This window comes from Coturnix japonica, chromosome 2, assembly GCF_001577835.2.
Source record: "Coturnix japonica isolate 7356 chromosome 2, Coturnix japonica 2.1, whole genome shotgun sequence".
In the NCBI taxonomy this organism is placed as follows: domain Eukaryota; kingdom Metazoa; phylum Chordata; class Aves; order Galliformes; family Phasianidae; genus Coturnix; species Coturnix japonica.
The window spans coordinates 119514668-119533067 of record NC_029517.1 but is presented as its reverse complement, the minus strand read 5'-3'; the positions used below and the strand labels follow the sequence as shown (position 1 = coordinate 119533067).

Here is an 18400-nt window from a genome sequence, read left to right as displayed (position 1 = left end):
TGGCTATTGATGGCTGCAAGCTGTTCAGAGGGGACACGCAAGGGGGGTGGGGGGAGGAGGAGGCATAGCCCTTTACATCAAGGGAGGAATGGATTGTGAAGAGCTGTCCCTGAAGAATGGGTGAGAGTTAGAGACTGAGGCATCAAAGGGAACCTTATGGTTGATCTCTACTACAGGCTGTCAGATCAAGCAGAGCCTGTGGATAAAGCCTTCTTCCTCCAGCTACAGGAGGCATCATGTCTGCTGGTTCTCATCCTGCTGGGGAAGTTCCACCACCCTGACATCTGCTGGAAAAGTACCATGGTGTGCTGTAGGCAATTCAGGAGACTCCTGGAGTGTACTGGGGATAAATTCCTGAGCCAAGTAATAGACAGGAGAGATGCAGTGCTGGACCTACTGCTCACCATTGTCAGGGAATTGATTGGTGACATCAGGACTAGAGGCTGCCTGGGTTGTAGTGACCAGTGGAGTTCACACTCTTGAGTATTAGATAGGCGGAGAGTAAAATCAGGAAGCTTAGTTTTAAGAAAGACAACTTCTAGCTCTCCTTGTGAGGTTGTCTTCAAGGGCAAGGGAGTCGAGCAGAGATGGAAAATCATTAAGGAAGCTTTCCTTAGGAGACGAGAGCTCTCCATGCCCAGGTGTAGGAGGTCAGGAAAGGAAAGCAAGAGATTGGCACAGTGGAACCAGGACCTGCTGGTCAAACTAGAGAGCAAGAAAAAAATACAGAGGCAGTAGAAGCAGGGACAGGTAGGTTGGGAGGAGTGCAGAGATGCTGCTAAGCTGTGGCGTCGATAAGGCCAAGGCCCAACTGGAACTGGACTTGACAAGGGGTGCAAAGAAGGATAAAAAAGACTTCTACAAGTACATAAATCACAAGAGGAAAGTCCAGTAGTTGCCAAGCCGTTCTTAACTATATTTGAAAAGTCATGGCAGTCAGGTGAATTGATTAATGATTACTGGAAAAAAGGCAATATAGCACCCATTTTTAAGAAAGATAGAAAGGATGACCCAGGGAACTACTGACCTGTCAGCCTCACCTTTGTGCCAGGGAAGATAATGGAGCAGATTGTCATGGAAACTATGCTAAGACCTGTGGAAGAGAGGGATGTTACATGGGATAATCAACATGGTTTCAGCAAGGATACTGCCCAACCAAACTTGTTGCTTTTTATGATAATGTAGCTGCATCAGTGGTCAAGGGATGAGCCACTGATGTGATCTGTCTTTTGACATTGTACCTCATAATATCCTTCTCTCCAAATTGGAAATGTATGGATTTGATGGATAGACTGTTTGATGGATGAGAAATTGATAACAAGATCACACCCGGAGAGTTATAGAAATGGCCATGATTCTATATCAGACTGATAAAAAAATCCCCAGTTGGTGGGGGGCTGGAACTTGATGATCCATGATGCCCCTTCCAACCCAAACCATTCTGTGATCCTGTGATCTGTGATCCTCAGTTTTTTACAGTAAGGGTGGTGAGGCACTGGGGCAGGTTGCCCAGAGGAGGTGGATGACCCATCCCTGGAGACATTGAGGGTCACGCTGGACCAGACTCTGAGCAACCTGATCTATTTGTGGATGTCCCCATTCATTGCAAGGGAGTTCAACTAGGTGATCTTTCAGAGTCCCTTCCAGTTCTAAGGATTCTGTGTTTCTGCGATGATTCAGGGGTTTGCTGCCCAGTCAGAACATTAAACAAAACCTTTGCATCTGACTGAACAAAGATGGTATTCAATCCAAATGTCTAGAATGTTTGGGAAAATATTTTAATGTTATTAACTTGCTTTAAAAGAAGAAAGAAATGCCATCATTTTCAAAATTAAAGCATCATTTCAAACAAAAAATAGAAGATTCTGATTTGCCTCTTTTGGCCATGTTTGACTTCAAATCATAAATAGTTTCATTGTTCTCTGAACTTTGTGTTTTGGTAATTGCATTATTCCATTAAACATTTTGGTTTGCATCCTAGTGACTGCTTTAAACACTTTCTGAGTGGTACTGAGTGAACATGTCTGTATATTCCCTACGTTTGTATATCTGAATTTATATGTAGGCATGGAAAGTTAATGGAATGTCTATTTTAGTCCTGTAAATCTCACTGACGTGATTTCACCGTGGTATAAGCTGGTGACTGCAGGGCTCAGAGAGGTTGCCCATCCTTGCCCAAAACTTTAGGTTGTAGAACTTAATTTTCTCACATCTGTTCCAGGTGCATAACATATCTCTGATATCATAGCAGGAAGCTCTGATAAAAATGGTACACATTCATGCATGAATTGAGTTGGTTCTTCTAGAGATTGAACTGGGGAGGTGCAGACCCATTTGAATTTGCTTATGTAGCACGTGATATTGAAGACAGGTGTCATAGGTAGGGCTGGAAATTCCATCTCCATCCAGGTCCTGCTGCTGGATGCTGTGTGTGTCCCTAGTGATGGAATGGAGAAAGGTATAACATGCACCAAGTTCAGAGCTGAGTCTGGCCCTGCACATCCCAGGTGAGTTCTTTGCTCACTGAAGTAGACAGTAGAAGTGAGCTTTCCTAGGATCACATTCATGGGGACCCTGGTGTGTTTGTTGTACTGTGAAACACTCACCCCAGACACAGAGAACTGTGTCATGAGCCAGGTGTTGAGCTGTTGAGCGCTTTCGCAGATGACCCACTTCTAGGCATACCTGGAAAGCACATCTGAGAGGCTTTGATGGCAGAAACAGATTCACTGGCAGGAGGTATTTCCAGGGAAGGTGTCAGATGATAGAGGCAAGGCCGTTCCGAAAAATCCCCTGCTGGAGATGGGGATCTGGTGCTCCTTCATCAGTCTGGTCTCCGCTTTGTTGCAAGATGGACATCACCTTCCCAAGGACTTTGAAGTGTATTGACTTTAAGGCAACCTAAAAAAAACCCCTACTTTATGGTACCATTGTGTAACAATGTAATAATGGAAGTGAAAAATCTGCAGATTTTGCTTCATTTTATTTTTTAGTATTATGAAACTTATCTTTCTTACACATTGAAGCATTTCATTTTAAGTTTCCTATCCCTCATTTCTCATTTCTTCAAGTAATAATAAGCTGTTTGCTTTCTGAATCTCTAAACTCATCAGGCTGTGACTCTTTGATGGAGCTGGAAGAATACAGCGTGACCACAAACACTAAAGGATTAATAAACTCAAAAGCACCTGCTTCATGTCTGTAATTAGTACTTCTCAGCAATGAGCAATGCTGCGGAAAAAAAGAAGCCACAACAGCAATCATAACTTGAGATGTATTGCCTGCAGAACTAACTCAGCTTTAATAGTATAAAAATGATTGTTTAGGCAGCTGATCAATAGAGAGGGTAGGGCGTTACTGCTCTTTGCAGTGAATGACATTTGAGCTCAATTTATTTTTGTAATCATTTCAATGCGCGCGTTTTGGCAAATATTTGATTATAGTATGATGAATTTTGCTTTTCATCCTTGGGACTGAAGAGTTGTTTAGTTTGTTACCTCCCAGATATGTTTCTCACTCCAGCTTTTGTATCTTCCCCGTTGAAAACATGTCAAACTGATTTAAAATGTTTTGTTTACATTAGAATAAAAACCATATGCCTGACATTAAGGATGACTGTGCAAAAGCTTTCAGCTGAGTGAGTGTAGCATGTGAGCCCATGCATTTGCATGTTTCCTGCAGACACGTGCCTGTACAGTTAATTGCTGTAGACCCAGCAGCTTCTCTCTTCCTTGCCTATTGAAACCAGATTTAGAAGATGTGTGGAAGGGCTCTCTGAAAGCCCTTTGTTAAACTTCTGCCACCAGCGTGACAGGAGGGCTGGGATGTTTTCCCAGTCTGTGATGGAGTTCACTCCCTTTCTGTGTACTGCTAAGTCATCCCTGCCAAAGATGACATTTTCCAGCTCCTAAAAATACATCTGACCAGCCTGACTACTTCCTTTGAAACAGAACAAATAACACTGCCAGGTATAAAATAAAAGATTTCCTGAGATGACGGTACAGGCTTACTTGTGAAAGATATTTGTATGTGGGCGCATTCACACACACACCTATAAAATTGACAAATACAAGCTGAGTACCACATTACATCTCTATCAGTATATTTTTCAAACATCCAGTCTCTGTGTAGATAGTGAAATGTAGCAAAGTGACATCCTTGTGGCTCGGATCTCAAGAGCCTGTTTGCGTGAGAGGAAGGTAGGCTCCCCAGACCATTCCCTTTTGCTCAGGGAACACGTTCCCCTGAAAAGGGATATTTCAGGCTGAGAAAAAATTTATGGGAGCCATTTTTAAGGTACTGTCAGAACAGCTCGAAGTACACATAGCAGCACAAAAAGTAATTAGGTCAGGCAGATTTCTGTACAGAGGATCTGCTTAAGTTACATAAAGCAGAGAAAAAAACCTACTTGAAGTGCTTTTTATTGGTTCCAGCATTCAGTTGTAGCTGCTCTACAAATCTGTGAGCTAAAACCAATGATTAAGGAATACACAAGCTTTGATTGAAGTGATACACAAAATACACATGGTGGCTCTCTGCCAGTATCAGTAATTAGTTTGTAGTGACTGTGTTTTTGGAGAAGGGCTTGATTGATTGTGGTTTCACAGTCACATTCTGTATTCATTTGGAGGTCTGCAGTGCTTATAATTTGCATTAATGTAGTTCAGATTCTTATCAAAACTACCGTATTTAGATGAGATCAGAAAACTGCATAATGAGGTAAATTTTGATTATATTATTTGATAACAAATCTTATTCTGAGGTAAAAAGATTAAGGCAGCAGGATGAGCCAAGATGAATAATTAGTTTAGATCACACAAGCAGCAGTCTGAGTGGAAGGGATCATTTATAAAATCAAGTTTGGGTCCAAACAGAGGGAAGCAGGATCTGTGTTGCATATCTTCTCTGAAGTCTTCTAGATGAAACTGAGCTGAAATCTCCTCACCCAGCAGGTCTGAGCAATTGAGAACTCACAGTGAGCATTTTGCTGCACATCTCTTTGGGCTACAGGGGGACAGGGGAGGGGAGGCCTACTTTTTCCTTTGAGCCTGATGATGCCAGGCGTTGCTGTGCGCATCTGGTTCTGAGCCTACAGCTCACAGCTCTGAGCTTGATGACTACAGTGAGCACAGAGGGGTTAGCAGACACTAAAATCCAGGGCTCACAGCAGTGAGCAGGCAAGGCACACCTCCTCCAGGCCATAGGAAATGCCAGAGGAGAGCCTGTCCTCCATATGGAGCCTTCTGGTCCTGATTGCACTCATGTGCTGGTTGCTGGACTACCTCTTATCCATTCAGACGTTTCATTCCTTTAAAACACAACCAGCCCCAGTGTTACAGCCATATTTGATGCCATAACTGAGAGGTTACACAAAAACATTTTCCTTGAGCAGCTGGTGCTCAAGGGAAAGGATGGAATCCAGTGCCTTCCATTGGCTAAGGGAATTCAGATCCTCACTGCTCCTAGGAGACTCTGACATTGCAGACTTCTGTCAGTCTTCATTTACTTCAGCCTAAGTGCTTGGGAAGGGTATGAGACATTGGCAGAAGGAAAGGAAGCAAGACAGCTTGTGTCAGCCCAGGAGCAGTCAGCATGGAGGGAATCCCTTGTCTGTTCCGAGCTCACAGCATTATGTCTGCTCTTACTTCATCACTGTGTGGCATAAAATATCATCGTATGCATGAGATAAAAGTCTCTTCTGAAGTAACTGTCAAATAGGCAGTAAGACAAAGATCATGGACTAGAAACAAAACCCACTGTCAGTTGTGGGCCTGATGCTGCAGATCAAGCCTGAGGCCCACTGCAACATGTTGTCCCTGGAACAAGTCTTGTTTAAGAGTGCTACCGAAGAAAAGCCTGAAACACTAAAGTGGGACTTCATGACTTCTTTCAAGCTTTTTTTGCTTACTTTTCTCAGTGAATACTGGACAGTTCGTCCCCAGATTGCCTATGGTGTGTGAGGACAGGCTTGCAGGAACCCCCCTCCATGTTAAACAGAAAGGACACAGCATCACCATTTCCTGGGCAGATACTGTCTATGTTGTTAGAGTCTGGAAATAGAGATGTAGCTGTGCTAGAGGTCTCAAGATAAAGGAAACCAAATCTCCCAGAACTTTTAAAAGAAGCACTATGACAGAAGGCCCTCTGCTTTTCCAGCTGCTATCAATGGCTCTGCTGAAGTTCTTGCACTCTATCTCTCCCCCTTGTTTCTTTGCCAAAATTTGGTTCCTTTGCCAAAATTCAGATCCACTGATAATGAAACAAAATGGTACCTCTTGATCTTGATAGTGATAGGACAAGGGGGAGTGGTTTTTAAACTGAGACAGGGGAGACTGAGGTTAGAAATTAGGAGGAAGTTCACACGGAGCATGGTGACACATTGGAATGGGTTGCCCAAGGACGTTGTGGATGCCCCATCCCTGGAGGCATTCAAGGCCAGGCTGGATGTGGCTCTGGGCAGCCTGGTCTGGTGGCTGGTGACCCTGAACATAGAAGGGGGATTGAAACCAGATGATCTTCATGGTCCTTTTCAACCCATGCCATTCTATGATTCTATGATATATATGCATGATATGATATTTCAGTACAGCATACTGTCCTGATGGAGCCTATATACAATATGATCTGTTCAATATAATACATCTGTATAGTATCATATATAATCTATTCTGCCTGTAAGTGCTCTGAATGATCACTTTGCGGTATGGTTGTCCTAATGCTATGACTGAGGCAGTAAATAGAGCAGGGCTAATGGTGTGGTGTTTCTGCACCCCAGAATGTAGATGTAATTGCTGCAGTACAGAAATAGGGAAAGCTGGAGGCAGCATTCTGCTGGGTCAGTGCCACTGCCCATGGAGCATTGCAGCGCTGGGTTCTGCTCCATTTCACTCTTGCTCCTCACATACCTATCCTAGGTAGCCAGTTAGGACCAAAGACTGTGGTTTTAATAAATGTCAGCTGCTTTCATGGTTAATGCTGCTTCTGGGGGTCGTTCCTCTGCTTGCATTCGTGAGCTTTTGTGGTGACATTATCGCAGTCACAGAGCAGCCAGCAGGCTTACCAAGGTCCTGTGGCTGTGGGAGATGACTCTAGGAGGGACGAGGTGCTGCGCTCTGGCCCTGCTTGCATTGCTGGTAGAGGGGGAGCTTCTCCTCTTTGTTAAGAATACTTGTAAGACAGAAGTAATACTTAACCCAGAATAATATATTGCAATTTACGGGCAAATGCCTGTTATTTTACATAGCGGTGTCTACCAAGCAGGAGAAAATATTTTTAGGTCTCCTAGTAACACTACTGTCAATCTCTGATACATGCAAAGCTGGCTTGAACATAACTAACACACTTGGAAATATTACTGACAGTGACCACTTTAGTTTGTAAAAATGTTCTGGAAGATCTTACAAATATACATATGCCCAATTTTGAGCATAAGTAGTCTCAGCCTTAAGATCATATACAGCTGTTATCAGAACCGGGGCCACAAAGGTTAATTCTTGCTTTGGAGAACAGTTCCTGGTCAGAAACCTCAGCGGCTGCATTTCCAGGCTCTGCTAAATCTTATCTGCAGTACCTGGCTTGGCAGCCTTCCCCAGCACTGCGCTGTCGGCCAAGCGGGTCAGGGAGAAGCTATTATTAAACCTTGCTTCTTTGAGATGCTTTCAATAGCAAGATCTGATTATGGTGCGGGTTGCTTAATCATAGATGAGCCCTGCAGGGCTCATGCTGTCTGTGCTGAGCTTTGGGAGCTGCTGGCGTCGGCGGGGGCACCCATGTCTGGGGGGCCAGACAGCGGAGGTATGGAATTCATGCAAGGGGTTTACCTGCTTAGGTCTGGTTGGCAAAAGCAAATTTGTGTGCTAGCAAGATAGTGCTGTGTTTGCTGTAATCTCTTAGGTGGGAGTGCTTTGTCTATCAGGAAAGCTGCTGCAGCTTTGACCATTATGTTCAGCAGTCATTTTACATCCCTAAGGAGAGGGTTACTGACACCTGTGTTTGTAGACACTATATAAATACTCTGTGGATAAAAGCAGGGTTGTGCTTTGCCTCCCTGCCCTTCTCTGCCTTTGCATGTGGTTTCAATTTGCTCCTGGCCGTAGCAACTTGGGGCAGCCCAGGTCTGGCTATCAGGGATGCTGAGCTGGGCATGGGCTGGTTAGAAGCCGTAAAGCTGGGTCCCTGTCATGGCATTCTGGACTGTGCTGTTCCATGCTTTGAAGCTACACTGGAATGGACTGGGCTGATCAAGCAGCACAGAGAAACTGAGTGAAATTTGCAGCCATCTGTAAGATTTACAGGTTCACCAACTTCAGGAGCACAGAGGGACAGTCACCTGCTCTGTCCAAGCCCCCGGGTTGAGCCCCTGGCCTCCCTCTCTTCTGCTTCCAGCCTTTGCCTGCTCCCACCAGGCATGGTGCTAACAGGGGCTGGGGGCACAGTGCAGCTGCCCCAATGCAGGCTGCCCTCTGCTGAGAGCTGTCCCTGCATGTATCCTCTATGGTGGGATGCTGCAGAGTGTTAAACAGCACAAAGCCATGTGTGCCTTGAATGTGTCTTCAATTAGGACACTGTCCATGTGAAAGTAGCCAGAACACTGAAATGTTTTTCCCTCTGGTGATTGCTGTGGTCTTCTGCCCTGTCATAGAATCACAGAATCATCACGGTTGGAAAAGACCTCTAAGATCAATAAGTCCAGTCATCAGCCCGTCACACCGTGCCCACTAAATAATGTCCCTGCATACCACATCTACACATTTCTTGTACATCTCCAGGGATGGTGACTCTTTCAGAAAACATTTTCCACATATCCAACCTGAACCTCCCCTGGTACAACTTCAGGTCATTACCTCTCATCCTGTCCCTGTTACCCTAGAGAAAAGGCTGACTCCTGCCTCACCACAGTCTCCTTTCAGGCAGTTGTAAAGGACAGTGAGGTCTCTACTAAGCCTCCTCTTCTCCAGACTAAGCAATGCCAGTTCCCTCCTTCTCTCCCCATTAGATTTGTGCTCCAGACCCCTCGTAGCTTCATACCCTTCCCAGGACATGCTCCAGAGTCCCAGTTTCTTTCTTGTAGCAAAGGGCCCAAAACTGAACACAGCACTAGAGGCTCTCACATGAGACCCCAGTAAATACTAGAGACTGGACAGAGGGTTGTACCCAAGTTTCGGTCACCCCTTTGCTTCTGTGTGTGTGCCAGGTACATACACTTGATCTATGGCTTGCAGCTTGAAAGAAGAAGAACAAAATCAGCTCATTCCTGCTGCATCTGAGTGTGTGGCAAAGGGACGTCACAGGAAGGGCAGCGCTTTCCTTGCTGTCCAGCTGCTTCTTGAGGCTGGGTCTGCTAGTGGGAGCCACAAGTCATCTAAATAGTGCCAGTCGGACTGTGTAACTAGGAAATTACATCAGAATGGGATCCTAAAGAATCCTAGGGATTCCTAAGGGATCCTAGGAATGGTTGCAGAATGTTTCATTCTGTTTCTATGAAAAGGTGTTCCACAAGGCCATGAGTACTCAGGAGCATTAGATGTGCCCATCAGCTTTGTTTAAGGCTGAAGGATCTGAGGACTTTATTTACCAACACGGGGATTGTAGCAGCTGTAGCTGCATCTCCCCCTCGTGGAAAAATACTTCAATGGCCATCAGAGTAACAAACTGAAATAAATCCTAACTTCAGGGCTTTCTTCTGGGTAAGAATACCTTGTTAATACTTTTATGTACTGCTGGCCTTAGAAAAATGAGGGCACTTTTCTTGTATATAAAAGGGCTTGGGAAATACAAGCTGTAATCCATAGAAAGTCAGTAATCAGATAGATTAACACTCAAGAAGCAGCTGAGAGCCATGCAATATTATTGGATTATTTTAAAGCCATTAGAACTGCCCTACTATGCTTCTGTACCACATGAAAACCTGCATATGTTTATTCATACACATACATATATACTATGCAAGGCTATACGCATTCATACTTATATTACATGTATATCAGTCAGCTCAGAATCCATAATAGAAGCTGCTTTCCTCCCAGCAAGTAGCATTTTCTTATGGTTTAAAGCAATAGAAGTCCGGTTACATTTGAATGCTTTTAATCACTGTGTTCTTGAAGGAGCCATGTAAGCAGCCTCATCATACCCTGATAGCTGTGAGGAAACAAACCAGGTTACCACAGCAGCCTAGTTCTGAAATGGCTTCTGTAGAGTGGAGCAGTTTGTGTCCAAAGTTTTTTGTTGAAGTGCCAGTTCTGAAGAAATACTGAAAGTCTGGAACATATCCAGTGTTTGTCCTTGGGGATATTAGAAAATTCATGCAACTTCTAAACTTCACACAAGATAGACAAAGGAAGGATGCTTGTGATTCACTGCTATTTGAAAACACTCTCTGAGTTACAGTTTCCACCGTGTCTTTACTCTTCCCTTTTCCTTTCCAGGGAGTGAAGCTGATTTTAGCTCTTCAAGCAGCACAGGCAGTATTTCAGCTCCTGAAGTCCATATGTCTGCTTCTGGGAGTAAAAGATCTTCTTTTTCTCGCAAGTAAGCAAATTTTCCTGTATGTTTCAAATGTAGCTAGTACAAAGATGGACTGCTGTGTAAGGTCTAGTACAAAGTCTGCTGTGTAAGGTCATGAAGTTCATGCATATATTATCACTACTGGGAGTTTTAAAACAGCCTGGGTAAATCTATGCTCTTGGGCAGCACTAATGCTGAGAACTGAAGAAAGTTCAGATTGAAGTAAGACAAATGATTGTATTGGTTAGAACAAGAATTGTCAAGGTGTCAGATCAGCCAACTGATACTGATTTTTAACCATAACAAGTACTGGAGATACAGGCAGGAGAGACAGAAGAAACAGCGTGTGGAGTAGGAGAGGAAGCAACTAGGTGCACATCAGTTAACAGTAGTACTTTTAATTGTTAACCTCAACCTTTTTGCTCATAGCACTTTGCTTTTTTGCTATGGCTTGCTATAAGTTGTTGGCTCAGCATGTAACTTTCCAGGTTGTGACCTTATTTCTTATAGGAAGAAGTTAACAATATTGTCTTTAATGTTCTTTTCTGAAACACTCTCATCCAGCCTTTATATAAACAAAACAATGTACAAATTAAATATATATATGTATATATATACAGTCATCCATCTAAATGAACCTTTTGTTGAAAGATTTCTGTAAGTTTTCTCTGTATCATCTGTGAATGGCAAATAAGGCAGCTTGTGAGTAGTGGGGTGCTGGATGGAGCTGTCAGGGCGCATTGTGCTCTGCCCACGCAGTCCCTGCTGCTGCGCTTTTTTGAGTAGGTGGAAAGAGTTCAAATTGACAAGACTTGTTTCCTGCTCTTTGTGGAGTCACAGGAGTGGAGCTGGCAGGCAGACCGGGGCCAGCAGCAGGATACCCATATGCTGAAGTCACGCTGACTTCTCTGAGCTCACAGTGTGCCCCAGCATACAGAGATCAGCAGAATGGTGCTTAATGAACAGTTTCGTATCTGTATCATGAGGTGGTTAGAAAAAGAAACAGTACTTCAGTTCTCTGTAGGTTGAATCTAACAAGTTACTGGCTGAGGAAAAGAACCCTGATGTGAAGCTCTGGAGTGACCTTACTTTCAGTAAGAACATGTAGAACTTCATGAATTACTGCATATTTAAGTGTACTTTAAATTAGACTGTACTGACGTATCCACATAGAAGTCCTCTGTAATAGCACTCCTTAACATGCACTGCTGTGTTATTACACACAAGCCGATGCTGTGCTGTACAAAGTGGAAAGAGATGTTTCCTCTCTAACATGTTCTTTTTTAACTGAATAAACTCACTACGAAACATTTCAGTGTTGTCACAAACCACAGTCCTACACTTTATTGTAAAATCATTATGAATTCACCCAAACCGCAGCGCTATGATGCAGGCTTGCAGCACAGCCAGTCAGCCATCTGTTCCTTATAAACTGTTCCATTTGCAGAGAAAGGAGGAAACCAATTCAGACAATTTTAAGATATTTTGCTTCATAATTCTGTGGTATTTCATTTTTTACATTCAAACCTCCTTTTTTTGCTGGCTTGGTTTGCCTTTTTCCATATTTTTGAAACCTGCCCTTCACTGCAGTTTAGAAGAACAACTTCCAGTAGAGGGTGAAGGTAGCAATGGAGGAAAGTAAGTCTACTAAACAAATGAGGAATGCACCTCTAAAAGCTGGCTCCAGTGCCTCAGTTCATTGGCAATTACTGGAAAGTGCCGATATGAACTGCATTAAAGCACGCATGAATAGCAGTTTTTTTAGTAAAGATGGGGAAAAGAAAGGTAAATATGTATGACAGAAACTGGAAGAAAGAAGAAACTCTGCTTTCTTTGTCTATTTTAATACTATTTCAGCCTGCTCTCAGTAGGGTCCAAACTATATCTAAGCGAATGAATAGCTGATAATGACAGCTGAAACATGCAGTTTGCCAAAGGCAAACAGGAGAACAGGGGCTCGAACAAAATCTGCCTTCACACTGTGATCCCTCAGGCTGCTTGCTGAGAATCATGAGAAAAGTCTTACAACCCTCCACCAGCCTCCAAGGATGGGCATCTCTGCAGGCCCGGCAGAGGAAAGCTGAAAAGTGGTCCTTTTGGAACTAGTCGAGTTTGCAGTCCTCTAATTACTTAATGGAGTCAGAAGTTCAGGGAACACAGATGATCTGATGGAGTCACTGGAAAATGCTGCAAACCAAGAAATGTGAAAATGCCAGAGATTTCCCTACATCACATAGTTCAAAAAAGATCCTCACAAGCATCAATAGAACATGTAGCGGCCAATGACATGAAGTCTTCATTTTTTCCAAGCCATTCACAGTCATTTGTATGTTTTAGCAGGGTCTCATAGGCAACTCTGTATGTAAAGTGAGACACGTAACGGGTTGTGTGACAAGGATAATCAGTGTGCTTTAACCATTTTGGTTCCTCTCCAGTCGTGGCCCTTATGGTCGGAATAGTGGATCCTCATCCTACAAGTCTGGAGCCAGCCCACCTGCTTCCCATGAAAAGGACCATTTGTCAACACTGTGCAGAAGTCAGCAGAATCCTGTTAACATCCATCAGAATTATGGGGTTTCTTCTCCCAGTAGCAGTAACTCAGGCTCATACAAAGGAAGTGACACCAGCCCAATAATGAGGCAAGTGTTTATTTAATCACTCCAGCGTTCAGTGCTCTGACTTACCTTCTCTGCACTGGAACACAGGGTTAGCAGTCCGAATTGCTGACTTGCTCCTCAGCATAGGCGTGACTCCTCATATTGGTTGCTTGACAGTCAGCAGGATGATCCAGCCTGTATTTTCCTGCCACTGTAAAAGCTTGATTGTTTCAGCACAGTGAAATTAGAGGTTACTCTCAGTCAGAGGCCTCTTGTGGTTGGTTTTCACTCCAAGGCTATATCTCTTTAATGTCATGCCAGTCAGTTCTTATGTGGACTTACTGGTTTTTTCACTGAAGGGTCCTTTTAATTTGGTGAGAGTTGGGTGTGGTAGAATAGAAAATGTTATATACTCAGGCAGAAATTCACCATCTAGCCTTAGGCACTTACCCAAGGAGTGCAGTTTCCTATGCAGGAAAGTAAACAGGTACCTGCCAGAAGATGCAGCAGTAGTGCAGAGACTGAATTGCTGCCATTCTGCTGCTCACTCTTTCTCTCTCAGACAACTCAACAGTTCTAGCATAGTAGATACACACCTAAACCTAGATGCAGTGAATCTGGGTTTCAGTTTGCTCAACTTTGTAACTCACAGTTGCATCTAAACTCAGTTGTTCCACTAACTTGGCCATGTCTTTAGCTGAGTGCCGTTGCCTGTGGTGTGGCTGTCTGCTCTTCAATGCTCCACCTATTTTAGATGAGGCGATGCCTGGGTGTTTCAGAGTTAAATAACCCTTGATGTTGCTGCATTGCAGCCAGTTGCAGTAAATAGTAAATGCTTTGTGATAGCCACATATCAGCAGTTTCCTCAAGTACTTCACTTGGTGGAGTGAGTCACTTGTGCTGACACTGAGAAGCCCCAGATGAATCAAGTGTAAATTCAATGTTGTTTTTCTATTTTTATTTTTATTTTTATTTTTACTTTATTTTTGTTTTTTGCTAAGGGTGAAGAACCACAGGGGTGATGTTATGTGATGGCTTTTCTTTTTTTCTTTCCAGGCGATCAGGGAGATATTTGACTTGTGTTGATCACCACAGTGTTAAGCCACAAAATCCAGAGCAGTATTTGACTCCTCTACAGCAGAAGGAAGTCACAGTTCGGCATTTGAAAACAAAGCTGAAGGAATCTCAGAGCAAGCTTAAAGAAAGGTATGTTCCATTTCAGAAACTGGAATTACAAAGATTTATTCAGGAGCATTTAGGGATGGGAATCCTGAATCACAGAATCATAGAATGGTGCAGGTTGAAAAGGACCACGAAGATCATCCAGTTCCAACCCCCTGCTATGTGCAGGGTCACCAACCACCTGACCAGGCTGCCCAGAGCCACATCCAGCCTGGCCTTGAATGCCACCAAGGATGGGGCATCCACAGCCTCCTTGGGCAACCTGTTCCAGTGTATCACCACCCTCTGAGTGAAAAACTTCTTCCTATATCTAACCTAAACATCCCCTGTCTCAGTTTAAAAACCATTCCTCCTTGTCCTGTCACTCTCCACCATTGTAAACAGCTGTTCCCCTTCCTGTTCATATGCTCCCTTCAAGTACTGGAAGGCCACAATGAGGTCTCCCCAGAGCCTTCTCTTCTCTAAGCTAAACAAGCCCAGTTCCCTCAACATTTCTTGATAGGAGAGGTGCTCCAGCCCTCTGATCATCTTAGCAGTCCTTCTTTGGACCTGCTCTAAGAACTCCACGTCTTTCCTGTACTGGGGGACCCAGGCCTGGACACAGTACTCCAGATGGGGCCTCAGAAGAGCTGAGCAGAGAGGGACAATCACCTCCCTCTCCCTGCTGGCCACCCCTTTTTTAATGCAGCCCAAAACACAGTTGGCCTTCAGGGCTGCAAGCACACACTGCCAGCTCATATCCAGCTTCTCTTCCACCAGGACCCCAAAGTCCTTCTCTGCGGGGCTGCTCTCAAGATCTTCACCCAGTTTGTATAAATACCTGGGGTTGCCCCAACCCAACTGCAGCACCCTGCATTTGGCCTTATTGAACCTCATTAGGTTTTCATGGGCCCACTTCTCCAGCCTGCCCAGGTCCTTCTGGATGGCTTCCCTTCCTTCCAGTGTATCGATGGCACCACTCAGCTTGGTGTCATCTGCAAACTTGCTGAAGGTGCACTTGATGCCATCGTCTGTGTCATTGATGAAGATGTTGAAGAGAAAGAGTTTTACTGATTTCTTGACCTTGTAATGATTCAAGTAGTAGATTCAGAATATGATCTGTTTGATTGTTTTAAGGTATTCCAGGTTTCCTGGTTTGCTCAGTAAACATGCACCATGCAGCGTATATATCAAAATGGCTCTTTCCTCTTCTTTGAATTTGCCTAGTGAAATGTTTTCAAGGGATTCTTATCAGTCTGATTTATTATCATACCTTTTATATATAAAAGTTTTGTCCCTGCAAATTCGCATTACTTTATACTACCTGTGATTCTGTGATTCTTTGTCAGTGAAGTATGACTTCAAAATGTGCCCCTTCTTCTGTAATGAAAGAAAAGTTCTTGTACAAACCAGTGTGCCCACTTGTGTTTTTCTTGCTTATATTCAATTTTTCTGAAGAGCTCTTTGTATTGATGCTGAGGAAAGAAGTGACAATGTGCATTACACAACAACAGATGGTATTTGAGCAAAACTGGGCTTTGAGAGCTAGATATCCAGCACAGACAACCCAAGTGGGAGTGAAGGGGCATTTGAATGGCCTCCCAGGCTAAGTCCCGTGGAACCCACAGTCCTGTGGAGGACAGCCCGGCCTCTGCGTCTTTGAGGAGTGTAGCTTTCCTGCCTCATCAGATCAACGTCAGCTCTGGCTGTACACACACAGCTGCTGGCATGTGCTTCCCAGGAGGCCATTCCTCAGTTCCTGCAGGGCAAGGCAGTAGGAGAGGTGCAGGTTCTGTGCTGATGAGATCTAACCTACAGAGCACCACTTGCACCTCAAGATATCAAGGATTGTATCACAACCCCCAAGCATGCCATAGGTCTGCTGACTGTGTGTGGAGGTCAGTGCCCCCAGTCAGCAGCCAGCGAGTCTTGGCAGGCAACCTACAGCTCTTGGGAGTGGCAGCTGGTGGTGCCTGGAGGAACGTGCCTCCTCTCTGGAGCATCTCTGCAGCCATCCCAGTGCCTTGTAGCCTCTCCATTAGCTGGCACTAACTGACCAGTCAGACAAGTGTTACGTTTTTCTCTTTCTACAGGGAGACTGAAATAGAAGAGCTCAAAGCTCAGCTAGGACGCATGAGGGAAGACTGGATTGAAGAAGAGTGTCATCGTGTGGAGGCACAGCTGGCCCTCAAGGAAGCGAAAAAGGAAATTAAACAACTCAAGCAGGTTATTGAAACCATGAAGAACAACTTGGCGGAGAAAGACAAAGGAATTCAGAAATATTTCATAGACATAAACATTCAGAACAAGAAACTGGAATCTTTGCTGCACAGCATGGAGATGGCTCAGAATGGCTCTCTGCGGGATGAGGATGTGTCTGACACACCAGGGAAGCCATTGGCACTGTATGCCAGGTTGCCAGACACCCTCATCACGGAGGAGCAAGCTTTGGAGGTTGATAGTGGGGTGCTTCTAAATGAGGACATAGCTAATGGGAATGATTCGTTTCAAGAGACTTTCAGCACAGCATGTGTTGAGTCGGCTGATCCAGCTTTCTTCATTTCTGTCATGGATCAAGAGGTGCTTGAAAGTGTTCCTGATGAAAAACTAAGGTCTCCTAGGAAGGAGGAGAGGAGCGGCATCGTGATGGTGGAACAGTCTGTCCAGACTGATGTGGTGCCATATAGCCTCAGTGTGGAGCGGCTCATTCAGAACATCTTCGGATCTCAAGATGTCTCTCCTCTGAGCCCGCCTTCCTCACTGAAGGAATTGAGTGATTTTTCTTCTGGAAGCTTCAGTGATTCTGCTATAGTAGTGGACTTAACTCCAAGTGATCCAAACTCTGCTATCCTTTTGTCTCCTATGGAGTCTCCATGCAGAAAGTTGGATTTCGGAGTTGATGAAAATCACGTCATGAAAGAACTTGATTTTACGGAAACGCGTGATGAAGTGTTCGGGTATGTGAATACTTCCTCTGAGACAGGAATAATGCAGAGGCACTGGAGTGGAAGTCTCCTTGTAGATGTCCTGGCTGTAGCAGCCCCTGTTGTACCCACTGTCCTGTGGGCATTCAGTACTCAGAGAGGAGGAGTAGATCCCATTTACAATATTGGAGCGTTGCTTCGTGGGTGCTGCCTGGTGGCCCTGCACTCATTGCGTCGTACAGCCTTCAATATTAGAGTCTAAATTCCACTGTCACTGGGCACCAATGGGCTGAGGTAGAGAGAGGGGGATGAGAGATACAAAGAGATATTGTATATTATGGCAGAGTCCATTGTTTTGCTCTTGAATACTTGATTTGCACTATAAATCGGTTCAAAAACATGTTCCTTGTTTCCAAATGAAGAAGGTTGAACCCTGTAGTTCCGCAGAATGTTTTTAACTGACATAACCCAGTACTGCTACCTACAGAAGTAGTCTTCCTGCTCCCAGTCACCCTCCTTCTGCTGGTGTATTTCTCAGGCCAGCACATCCACACAGTAATGGGGATCAGGGACAGCCTCAAGGCTGAGTTAGCCTTCATCTCCCTTTTACCCAGCCAGTTCACTGTGCAAATGCACAGACACTGTGCTGTGCCTCACGGGCAGCGTGAGGTGCACATAGGAACAAAAGGCCAGGGAAAGGTGGGGTATTTCTGTAGGCAACGGTAACAAAGCATTTGTGAAACTACAGTGTTAAGTAACACGGAGACTCGTTTCCACTAAGTGTTCCACACATGTACTCTAAAAAGCATGCTAGCGCTCGCCATTTGTTGTCTGAAGCTTCAATCCAATTTAAAGAAAACAAATGTATTTCCCTGACAGCTTCCCGCACATCCTTCATGCCTGTCTTGTGTAGTGCTCTTCTAAATCCTGCAACTGCTTGAGCATTCCACCAGTCTTGTGCGCATACGGACTGCAACCAAATGTCCAGTTCTTGGGAGTCTTGAAACTGTTAGGACGATAAGTATAGGCGTGGATACACTTTGAATAGTAATGTTGTTTTAGAGTCTTAATGTATTGGAACCTGATAGTCATTTGAGCCCTGTGAAACATCATCTGTAAATGTATCGTGTTTTAACTTATTGTTTATTTAACTGCTCTACTGTAAATTACCTTTATAACCACAAGTTCAGTAAAGCATGTTAGAAATGTTCAAAA

General features: G+C 44.3%; 1 protein-coding gene across 4 annotated transcripts in view; it reads left to right on the top strand.

The window, feature by feature from the left end:
- SYBU (syntabulin) overlaps window positions 1-18400 on the top strand; it is a 42223-nt gene extending 23823 nt beyond the window's left edge. For 3 of the 4 annotated variants that reach the window (XM_015856114.2, XM_015856113.2, XM_015856112.2), the window contains exons 4-7: window positions 10425-10527; window positions 12939-13142; window positions 14157-14306; window positions 16355-18400. In XM_015856114.2, the coding sequence (XP_015711600.1) occupies window positions 10425-10527; window positions 12939-13142; window positions 14157-14306; window positions 16355-17447 (1550 nt within the window). In that variant the 3' untranslated portion in view covers window positions 17448-18400. Of the gene's footprint in view, window positions 1-9663; window positions 9687-10424; window positions 10528-12938; window positions 13143-14156; window positions 14307-16354 lie in introns of those variants that run through there. The other variant, XM_032442881.1, reaches the window with a different exon arrangement.